Here is a 12,153-nt window from a genome sequence, read left to right on the forward strand (position 1 = left end):
TTTTATTATATTTTTATTTACTTTGTTAAATATTTCCCAATTACATTTTAATCTGTTTCAGTGCAGCACTCAGAAGTGTTGTGGCCCTTAGGCTGTGTGTTTGACATCTCTACTACAAAACATCATTCATTAATGCCACATTATATTAGAAGGAAACAACACTCAGGAGAAACTACATATCATTCCCATATTCCAAGCAAAGACGACCCTACCTCCCTGGCAGCTGTTGCATAGGAGAGACAAGCAGGGGGGGAAAGAGTAGCACAGTGACATCATCTGGGGACCTTGGGGGCCCCTGCAATGTTGTGTACCCCTCCCAATATGTGCCTGGTTACAGATGTTCCATTTGTGTATACCTCTCCATACTTTCTCCTGGATGTCCCTGCTTTTCCCACGGATGGTGTGTTATTTGTGGGAGAGTATGTAATAGGTGGAGAAAGTGTTCAAGTCCTACTATGCTGCTTCATTTTCATCAAAGCCCTTGCTTTAAACTAATTATATTCTCCAGCTGATTAATAAAAGTAAGCCCATCAGTGGAGGCTCATACTTTATGGCTTTTGGATGAATGTGGACCCACAGTGACCTTGAATTTTAAGTATCCTGTTTAGGAGAACCCACATATAAATAGAGGGTGCTCTCCAGGTGCCAGACCTCATGACCAGTCAGTAATTAAGCCCTGTGGAGTTATAGCCACAATAGAATGCATGAAGGTGAATAGAGAAATTGGGCTGGCAAAGTAAACTGGAGCCAGACTATGGAGGGTCTTAAAATGCCACACTGGAGAATTTGTGTTTTGTCCTAGCAATAGGGAGCCACTGAAAGTTTTAAATATGACCTCCATGGTGAGATCCATGCCAGTAGAAGATTATTTTGGCAGATATGTTGAGGATGGATTGTAGAGGGGGAGAAGCAGTGTAGGGGAGAAGTAATGAGGACCTGAATTGGACTGATGGAGGTGTAAGTGGAGAGGAAGCCGAAGCAAGAAAAATTCTAGAGCCTAGAATTGATAGATTTGGCAATTTGTGGCACCTTTAAATACGGAGTGCAGTGGTTGGGGTGGGGGCTGCCCTTCAGGAATAGACAGCTAACTACTTGGGAGGAGGGTGAGAGGAGTTCATAAAATTGATCCAGCTCAGCAGGCTCAGAAATACCTTGTCACCATGTCACAAAGCACACACTTGGAGCCAGTAAGAAGATTGCACACATAGGAGAGTCTGGCAGTGGTAAAGGTAGCAACCAGCAGGGTTTATGCACACAGAAAGGCTGCTTTTTAATTCACAGCAGGGGCAGTCAAGGACTTCAGAACAGGGGGATTTATTAGAGAGTTACTCCTCCAAACCACAGAAGTCTGGCTAGAGGAATCACCGCCCTGAGCGGGGACTGAACTGCAGTGACCTACTGCCTTGCTAATGTAACAGTTCCTTCTGTGATCATGATGAGAGTAGTTGGATGGGCCTTGGCAATCATATCCCTCCTCACTCCCACCCTTGCCACCCCCAGTCACTGAAGCTGATCTGCAGCTGTAGAATGAATGCTTCCCTGGCTTCTGCTCTAATGGGCCTTCACTCAATCAGTTGGAATTGGAATACCCACAAAGGTCAGGCAGCAGCAGTGGGGGAGCTGAGGTCTGGTGGAAAGAGGAGGACAAAGTGAGAATTGCTCTTTGGGGAGTATTTGAACCTTTTCATGGTGGCAGTCTTTGGGCCTGCGAGAAGAAAAGGTCGGGAAGGTACCAAGGACCAGTAGAAAGTTGGACTCAGGCCAGGACCATTCTGTGGATAGGGGAAACAGAGCGCCTAAAACAGAGGATGCTGTTTTCTGCTACCAAGTGGTCAAGTCAAAGTGATTTTAAGAGATGGATGAAACAGGGAAATAGAAGGATACAGAAAGCAGACTCAATAATACATTGTTCTGGGCTTAGTGCTCTGACTGTAGAGGTAGCAGGGGATATTCCAGTTCAAAAAGACATGGGTTTGAATTTTATCTTAGCCATTATTTCCTTATCTATAGAATAAAGGTAATAATATCTATAGCATCTATTTCACAGGATTGCTGTGAAGCTCAAAAGGAATTATTTATATATAATCTGATTCTTAAAGTCCATTGGTATGGGATTCTCTCCTCACTTGGAGGGCTACATGTAAACTGCTTTGCAAACCATAAGTGTTTTTTACATATTAGTTTATTATATATAATAATAAATAATATTTCTTTTATATATAAATAAAAATAAATTAATAATATCGAATGATGTAAAAAAGCTATCATTCTTTAGGATCCCTACAAAAGCTATGCAATAATTATTTATGATTCACATTGAAACACTTTACATATATAATCTTACTTGATACTTAAAGCTCTGTGAAATATTTGGTACTTTTTCTCCATTTTAAGAGTCTGATGAAACTGAAACTCAGGTTAAATGACTTGGAAGAAGTCAGCCAGCTAGGCAGGATTCAAAACTCTGTCTTTCTGACTTCAAATTCAGTTCTCTAGCTATTGAACCACACTGTCTACAAAAGCCCTTTCTGTCATCCTGTAATTAATTTACCTCATCCCCTTTACCTCACTACCTCAACTGACTGGATCCATCGATGTATGCACATACTCAATGATCATATCATTTATGTAGTGTTTTAAAGTTTGCAAAAATGTATATATAGATATATACACACATACAACACACACACACACACACACACACACACACACACACACACATATATATATATATATATATATATATATATATATATACTATATATTTGTACTTAAGGCAAGCCATATATCTATGTCTATATTGAGCCACTGTGGACCCTCCACAAACACCTTTTCTACCATATTTTGACATCATTGTACTGTTAATTCAGAGACTGAGTAAAACCAAACATCTATGTCATTACAGGGGAGCTGACCTCCACCTCCCATTCAAGATCATCTGAAAGTCACTTTGTAGTAGAAGAAAGAAAGGGAAGATCCAGATCAGAGGACCTGGGTTCAAAGCCCAGTTAAAAGCCTCTTTTACTCTCTCTCTCTCTCTCTCTCTCTCTCTCTCTCTCTCTCTCTCTCTCTCTCTCTCTCTCTCTCTCTGTCTCTTGTTCCTCCTCTAAAGTCTATTTTGCACCTGACCTATCACCCTTCTTTTTCCTTATTTTCTTTCTCTTCTTACTTCCCTTTTGGTTGATAGATTCCCTTCTGGTAAGAGAATGGAGAGGAAATAAACAACCCTGAGAGGCTACCAAAATAGCCCTACTCTTGGCTCAAAAATTTGCCCTACCCACCTGTGTCTACACCCCACTGCACCCTAAACTTGCTCTGATCTCTGGGGAATGGGAGAGGCAGATTTTCCCACCTGAAGTGATCCAACATTTAAGAGAACAAGGACTATTTTCCTATTTGGCATGTGAAGAAAGGCAGACAGGCTGAGACAGAGGATTCAGAGAAGAGTGAAGGTTAAAGCAAAGTACTCATGTGTTTGCCTTGCTAGGTGGTCTGGGGTTAGTTGCTTGACTTCCTTGGACCCTGGTTTCCCCATTTGTTGAAATGTGGATCTTAATACTCATTATCAGAAGCTTGAGGTTCTTTGGGTGAAAGGCAATGTGCCCTTGAGGTCAAGCATCAGAGGATGTTTTGCATTCCTTCCCTCTCCCCTCCACCCCATGAGCAAGCATTCCCTAATTTTGGTGAGTTTCAGTTGAGATAAGCACCACCTCTAATCTATGGGAACTGGAAAATATTTTGCATTTCATCAGTAGCATCTTTTTCAACACTTCCAAAGCCAAAGTAGAACAGTTGGCCTTGACATCCAGCTGGCTTTTGTTTCCTCCTGGATACTTTTATCCCAGCTTCTACTCACTCTTTTGCCTCTGTATCAGACTTAGCCCTCCCAAGTGCCACCACCTTTCCCCCTTACCCCAACCTTTCCACTAGGGATTGTCTAAACATTTCTAGAAGGATTCAGATAAGAGAAAAAAAGATCCGTGTAAACATGGATAGCTAGAGACCAAGGCATTTTCTTGGTTTGTTAGTGCATTAAAACCACCCCAGATCCTACTTTTTAAAAAACAGGGATTTGTTTTTTTCAAACTTTGTTGTTATAAAGAGCATCAATGAAGAGAAGATACAGGGATCTTGTCAGATTCATGAAATAATCAAAATAGAGATGAGGAGACAAGGGTAGGAGTATAAACAAATTATATTACTTGTAGGTACTCAAAGGAAGATGGAATCACTTAGGTTGGTCACCCTTAAATGAATTATAAAGCCCCCAAAAGCTTTGTACCTTGGTTCAGAACTGAGTTTGTGTCTTCTGACAAATGGACAAATTTTAAAGGGTATGAGTCACTAAGGACTCCAGTCCTACACTTATTTAAGAAGGAACACTGAATAAACAAGGATAGCATTGGCCCTCATTCAGTACCAGGCCTATAGAGAAGAGAGAACTCAGGCCTCCTTTGACCCATGTTTTCATAGTATGATTGTTAACTTCTGGGTGTGACTCAGACGCCATGAGACCAAATGTTTTCCAATTCAAGTTATAATGTGGTCAGGCAAAATATCCAAATCCTCTACTATTTTACTTTGTCCCTCAACACAGTGATTCTGGAAGACTCCATAAATAGGGCAGGGAGAAGGAAAAAAGGAATAGGATACCAGAGGACTTGGTTTGTTATGAATTTTAAGAAGTAAGAACCTTTGGTTATGAACGTTTTTTTCAGACAAATTCAACATAGACATTGATACTGCATGATACTGCACTAGCAAGAATTCTTATACTTAACATATGAACTTAAAATTTTTTTGGTAATTATACTTCAACATTATTGGTTTCCTTTGTAATTTTATGTATTTTATTGAATGCTCTCAAATTTTATCATATATATTGCTCTGAGCCCGTAAGTTTCACCAAACCACCAGAAGAATCTTGAAGACAAAAAAGTTCAAGAATCTCTGCACTAAATAGAGACTGAACTTACAATTACTTTAATCTAGGGAACTTCCCAGGTAAAGAAATGTACTCTAGCAATGCAGATGTGTACTGTGTATTGGTTCCAAAGCAGAAAAGTGGTAGAGGTCAGGCAATGGGGGTTAAGTGGCTTGCCCAAGGTTATGAAGCTAGCAAGTGTTTGAGGCTAGATTCCCATCTCTAGACCTGGCTCTCAATCCAGTGAACCACCTAGCTGCCCCCATGTACCTTCTAGTCTTAGCGAATTGCCTAGAACAGCATTACATTAAGATTACTCCTAAATGGAGTACAATCATTAGCTTTCTTGGCACATATAGTAAAGACTTAACAAATGCTTGCTACTTTTGACTGGCCTATGATGACCAATGATGGAACTGAATGATGGGAAGGTGAACAATGGTCCAAAACCTTTTAATAAAGACTTATTTTTCATTACCTCTAAAGCCTTGAAATCACTGTGTATGGGAAAGAGGGAGTAAAAGGGAGTAAGGGTAAGTAGTGCTGGTAATAAAGACCCTGAAGGGGGAAGGGAAGGAGGTGCTAATGGACTACAAACTACAGATGGGGGAATATGGTGGTGGGGAAGGTGAGCATGGCATGATCTTCGGTAAAGCTGTGCTGCTCCTGGCTGGGACTACTGTGGCTCATACCTCATCACTCAAGATCTTTATTCTGCCATTTTTCTTCTTAGTCACCTAGCTAACCAATTCCTTTCCATTTCAATTCAATAAATATTTATTAACTATTTAACTATATTCAGGCACCAGAGATACAATGATTAAAAAATTGTTTTTAAAAATCAGAATAGTTCCTGCCCTCAAAGAGCAAGCCACCCACCTTTATTTTGTATCTACTCTCCTATGCAAAGCACTACCCCAGCCCTTCTGCTTTGAATAAAGAGGATGCAAAAAAGAGACCTGGTATACTGTTTATTTAAATAGTAATTTTAAAAAGGCTTTATACAAATCATATAAACACAGTTTGTTGTTGCAGTTTATTTTTTACCTTGTGGAGAATCACAGTAAAAGCTCTCAAGTCCCCTATATTCCGGCTCAACCAGTGAAAGGTCAAACACCTTGTTCCACTGTGAGCTTTAGAAAAGTTAAGCTTTTGTTTTCTTAACTTTTATCTTCCCTCCCCCACCCCATGCTCATCCCGAAGCTTCCCACCCCTATCAACCCCCTCCCCACCAAAGGGAGAAAGCAACCGCATGGCCCTCCTGACCATCCAGTCCGTGAGAGCGTGGAGGTAATTGGTCATTCAGTACAAGGCATAACATTGTGTCAATACTGTTGGTTGGGTTTACCTCGCTAAGGAGGATGAGCAAAGCATCACTGCAGAGAAAGAGAACAATGAATTGAATGCACTAATGTTTCGTTTAATTTTCCCTGTTCAAGTTAACAATAACACACGGTAGCACTGGATGGCCTGCTCTGGCTCGGCATTCTGAGCGCAGTCGGATCCCCTGTACCGGCCGATGGGAAGTATGACTGTGGGACTCTTCAAGTGGATGCGTGTTCTGTGGTGTACAACTCGGAGATGAACTGGAAGCCTGGAATGCGGCTCGCAGGTGGCCCGGGGCCGTGTTAACCAGGCCATGAGAGGGCCGGTCGGCACAGAAACAGGCGTGGGAAGATCTTTTGGAAGATTCCTGGGTGCTTCCCCACTTCCCGATCATCCCTCCTGTAACCAGCGTAAACTACGGCACGGAGAAGAGGAGGAGGAGGTGAACCGGGAGCCTATTTCTGTATGCCCTGCTCATTGGGTAGCCTTGGGCTAAGCGTGTGGGCTTAATAACTTTGCACGTCACCATTCACTAACACTGCGCCAAATGAGCGCCAAGATCGGCAGTACTCTTCTGCCCTAGATCAAAGTTACATTAACACTATTTAGTCCCACGTGACACCATTCACATACACGGCACATACAGAGAACCCACATGCGCGCAAACACACACATATATGTATAAATATATGTAGATATGAACTCTCACTCTCTGTATGCATACAATACACTGTGACATCACCATTTTAACTATCAGGTCCATAAGTTAACATTTAGAGGAACAGATTGGTTCCATTCACCTTCCCCTTCCCCCGGGGAGGAGGCGAATGAAATTGTATGTGATAGTAGCAGCAAAAATGGTCTGACGAGTTTTACCATTCATATGTGATAAGCTGGGGATGGCGGGTGGCTTTTTGGATGTGTTGCCTGCAAACAGGAAAATTCTTACACATAAATTTAAGCCTAAATCAAGCTACTCTTATTTGGACAACCTTTCCTCTGCACGGTTTTCCTTTTGTTCCTGCCTACCCCGCTTCCGCGGCCAGGTGAGGTACGTGGAAGGGCTACAACCGCTGGCCCGTTCAGCCATCTGGGTAGGTCTTGTTCCGTCAGTGGAGATCAGTGGAGAGTTCAGAGGAGTTCAGAGAAGAAGCAGCTGGGCCAGGGAAGGATGAATGCCTTACTTGGAATGATAGATCATGGATTTCTAGATAGAGGGAAAAATACTTTTTTTTTCTTCTTCATTTTTCAAGGCACTTGATAACAAAAACTCATAAATCAATGAGTGTGTATGAGAATGAGTAAGAAGCTGGATGTATCCCATGGTTGGGAGATGGAGGGGAGAGGGTGAAGTAGAGGTGTTAGCATTTTGGTCCACACTGCCGGCTAACCTCTGGCAGGAATCAGCTCTTGTACGACTAAACGTTGACTCCCCAGGCAAGCCAAGGCTGTGGCCCCGTAACCCAAAGCTGAAATCAGGGCTCACAGTTTAGAGAAGTGACTAATCAAAATGTCTCCCTAGGGCAGTCCCCTCAACCCTTCCTACTTGACTAAAGGATAACAAATATTAAACTCTTCTTTCTCTGTCCACTTTTCTCCCCTTCTCTACCCAGATGGGAGGCACGGTGGTGTAATTGAACAAGCACCTGACAGAGTCAGAAAACCAAGGTTTTTATTCCTGGCCCTACTACTAACCAGCTGTGTGACCTTCGAGATGGTCTGTAATCTCTCTGGCCCATAAGTTCCCCCTTTATCAAATGAAGGAGGTGGACTAGATTATGTCTAAGGACCCCCTTCTAGCCCTAACATGCTAGGATTCTAGTGGTCACCATACTTGGTGTCTTGTTAATAGAGAAAATAATAATTGCTTGATTTCTCACCCCTCTCTAAGAATATCAAACAAAGCTATCTCCTGGGGCTTACAATGGTGTCTTCGACTGGTGTTTTCATTTTTGTAAGAACAAGGGGGGAAGGAAAAGAATGGAAGGAAGGAAGGAAGGAAGGAAGGAAGGAAGGAAGGAAGGAAGGAAAGAAGGAATATCCAGAGGCCTTGTCAGGAAGGCCTCGACCATCATGACAGACTCGGATTCTGGATTTAATAAATGGCTCCTATTCACAAAGCACTTTAAGGCCCTTCAGCGGCTCCCAAGGAGGTGCTCTTATGGATTGTGACTTGTGAAGTTTCCTTTCTGTTTTGTTTTGAATCACACATAAGAAAGAGCTGCTGTTTCTGCTGACCCTCAAACGGCAATTTTCCCCTGGATAAGAAAAGTTAAAGGCAACAACATTCAATTTCAGTTCTAGGACTGATGGGAAACGGCAGCACACAGGCTCAGTTGGCAGAACCTGCCCCAGTAGCAAATCCCTTAAATCACAAGCCTATCTGAGAAGGGGATAAGCTGGACGGCTCTTTGTGTTTTATTTCTAAAGATAGACCAGCTGAAAAATCCTTCGCCTTTCAACCACCGATTAGGAAAAGAAAGTGGGGAGTAACGATCTGTACTTCTCATACCACAAAGGTCATTCTTTTCTTCTATTTCCTTTGAGTCCTTCAAAGATGAAAATTTTTTAAAACATTTCTTTTTTTTTTAAAGAAAATCCTCAAACAAAAGGCAAAATCAAAATCCCAAGAGTCAGGCTCCTGTCCTTGTCCCAGCAGAGAGCAAGTCTTCATTCCAGGCATGACTCGGCCACTGTGGTCCTGGGTGGGAGCCAGCCTCCCATGTGTGCCACGCCTCCCTCTTCCCCACTTTCACTCCCCCGTCTGTCTTGCCCTCACTGTCTGTATTCTGGATCGGTTTGTTTGAGATTATGGCATTCAGTTCCCATAGGAAAAAAAAAGTAATCTTCACCAGCCACTCTTGCTGGAATGAAACGTCAAATGTGATTCGGGTGCAATCAGTCATGCCTCCGAGCAGCACTTCTGGTGGTTTATTTTGACCTTGTGCTTGATGCCATCATAGAGCTCAAAGTTGTAGTTCTCCAGTGTGGTACAGCTCCGGGACGAGAGGCCGGTGTAGGAACACGTGCAGTAGAGCAGGAGGCCAGCACAGATGGCCCCGAGGAGCACGCCCAGGGAACTCATTGCAATGATGGTCACCAGGATAGGATCCAGGGTATAGAGCCAGCTCTTCTCTCTGTCTTCTTTGGGAAGACCTGGTCCAGTTGTTGGGGAGGATGTGTTACTCCAGTCGACTTCATACTCATCTATAATACAAAAGACAGAAACTCATGGAGGTCACCATCACTGCCTCACTTTCAGGGGTTTCTACTAGCATGCATCTCATCACAATGGTCCCCCCAAGTTTTTGTCATTGTATACTATATAACATATGTCATCTCTGTGTTATATTTAACAAATACACAGAGTGTTTATTTATTTTTTAACCTTTACCTTCTGTCTTAGAACCAATTGGTTCTAAGGCAGAAGAGTGGTAAGAGTTAGGCAATGGGAGTTAAGTGACTTGCCCAGGGTCACATAGCTAGGAAGTGTCTAAGGCCAAATTTGAACCCAAGACCTCCTGTCTCTGGATCTGGCTCTCCATCCACTGAGCCACTCAGCTGCTGCCCTCCCCCCCCTCAATTTATTCTTGCCTGCCTAAGTGTTGACCTCTGAAGAGATGGCAGTTGTGCACTCAAGCTAAAGAACACTTAAACAGAGGCTCTAATGAAACCACCAGATTATCTACTGATGTTAGTAATTAGTGGAATAGGTGCTTGGAAGCTGTTCCCTCGTGGCTTGTGACCAAGTGTGGAATGCATTGAACATGTAGAAGATATAGTGTTAGTGCTGTGTTTGGGTATGGAAACAGTATGAGCTAACCTGAATGAGTAGAAGCTGAGGGGAAGATAGGAATGTCTTAGGAGAGAACCCTCAGGAGCTTTGAAAATGTATTTGGAGTCCTTGGATGTTACGAGGTTTTGGTGTGCCCTTTCTAGCAAATCTCCATTTATGGTGCCTGAGAATTAAGATGATGTAATTCAAGGGTCCCCAGTGAGAGATACTGAGGCTGGTAGGATCCCAGTACTCATCTTCAGGAAGAAAATTTGAACATTTGTAGATGGCGATGACCAAGTCCTGACAAACTTCAGCTCTCAGATCTGCATAGTTTATAGATCTCTGCAGTGTATGAATGAAAAAGAGAGTACTGAGGCAGATGGGGATGGGGGAGAACACACTCCTCTCCTTCAAGAGTTGCTTAGTGAATATCTAGCAATGTGTGAGTAGATGCAAGTTACCCAGGAAGAAGACTGGCAGGTAGGTTCTTGCCAGAGCACTCCCAACAGTTCTTTTAAAACCCAGGCTAAACTCCAAAGAGGTCAATCAAAAAAAGAACCAAAGGTCCACTATGTAACAATGCTCACAGGAGCAGTTTTGTTGTGGTTGTAGAGAAATGGAAACAAAGTAGATGCCCTTTGGGGGATGGTTGGATTAAATGTGGTTTATGAATGTAATGGGATAATATTATAAAATAAGATATGACAAAAAATGAGAATTCCAAGAAACAAAGGTAGAGTCATACAAACTATTATAAAGTGGACTGAGCAGAACCAAAAGGACAATTTCCACAAATTCCCACAGCAATGAAAATGAAAAGATCACTACTAATTGATAAATCAGTAATAGTCCTGGGGAACAGAGAATGAAATATACTTGCCTCTAGGGACTACTAGGGTAAAATGTTGCATATTACCCATTATCAGTCACAGTTACTGTATTGAGTGTTCTTGCTTTGCTGTTCTTTCTTTGTTTCTAAGGAGGGCTGAATTCCAGGGTGGTTTGGGGGAGGTGTGACTAGATCCAGAAATGCCTATGCTATGAATCACTGAAGAAAGTACCCATATCAAGATCAGAGACCCAATTGAGTATAAAAACAAGACATCAATAAAACTTACAAAACTCAGTCATAAAAATAATAAAATGGTATGTAGGATAACATAAAAATTGTATGCTCCACATAATTTTGATGTTTATGATGTTCACCTTATGAGGAAGAGCAAATGTTATTATCCCCGTCTTGCTTTATTTTTAATAGCTAAGAAAACAGAGGTTTAGAGAGTGAAAGTGCCTAGCCCAAGGTCATAGATAGTTAGTTGTAAAGTTGTATGAAGGTCCCCACTTTGACCTTGAAGGGTCGATAGGATATTTTCTAGCTTTTCATCTTTGACCTTTATTCTATGACCCCATGGGCTCTGGACAAGACTCCTGTCCAGCCAAACTTAAGTTTAGATAAGAAACCACCTGGAAAAAAAAAAGAAAAAGGAAGGGGGTAGGTAGAAATCAGCTCACCTTCATCATCATCTTCATATCTCTCACTGTTTATTATTCTTGGTATTTCTGGAATGTCCACTGTAATAAGAAACAAACAAAATAGAAGCCAATTTTATATCAATAATTGCCAGGAAGTGAGTTTTGTAGAGTTGACTCCACTTTAGTTGCCACTTTGGACACCCAGAGAACATCATCATTTTCTTATTTTTTTTAGTGCTTACCAAAAAAATCTTGACTCAATGAACACCAAATAAAATGAGATTTATTTTGATAAGCAAAAAGAGGATTGTATATGAAATGACAAATTTTTATTGCAGTGCTTTTCCTTTTAAGATTATAATTAATTCAGCATCCATCCTACTTATTTGTGTTTCCTTCTGACTTTCCTTCTGTTCTTTTCTCTGGCTCTTCAAATAATATTTCAGGGATCCTTGGTTCTTTATTTTCTTTGTTATGGTTAGCTCCCTCTATCCTTACCAAATTTCCCTAAAAATATGGTGGGAGTGTGGGGACAGGAATCCCTGTGTGTAACAAATATGCCCAGTCAGGTAAAGCAAACCCTCTCATACACTATGTCTGAAAATGTGTCTTCTTCTATAAGTTGACGCCATCATCTCTCTTTCAGGAAGTA

General features: G+C 41.8%; 1 protein-coding gene across 2 annotated transcripts in view; it reads right to left on the reverse strand.

Moving 5' to 3' along the window:
* Positions 1 to 5,882: 5,882 nt before the first annotated feature.
* The window catches only part of NRP2 (neuropilin 2), a 154,897-nt gene continuing 148,626 nt past the window's right edge, over positions 5,883 to 12,153 (reverse strand). For both annotated transcript variants that reach the window (XM_007501876.3, XM_007501877.3), the window contains exons 16-17: positions 11,541 to 11,600; positions 5,883 to 9,457 (exon numbers count right to left, since the gene is read on the reverse strand). In XM_007501876.3, coding sequence (XP_007501938.1) covers positions 9,153 to 9,457; positions 11,541 to 11,600 — 365 coding nt within the window. In that variant the 3' untranslated portion in view covers positions 5,883 to 9,152. The remainder of the gene's footprint in view (positions 9,458 to 11,540; positions 11,601 to 12,153) is intronic.

The sequence above is a fragment of the Monodelphis domestica genome, chromosome 8, assembly GCF_027887165.1.
Source record: "Monodelphis domestica isolate mMonDom1 chromosome 8, mMonDom1.pri, whole genome shotgun sequence".
Classification (NCBI taxonomy): domain Eukaryota; kingdom Metazoa; phylum Chordata; class Mammalia; order Didelphimorphia; family Didelphidae; genus Monodelphis; species Monodelphis domestica.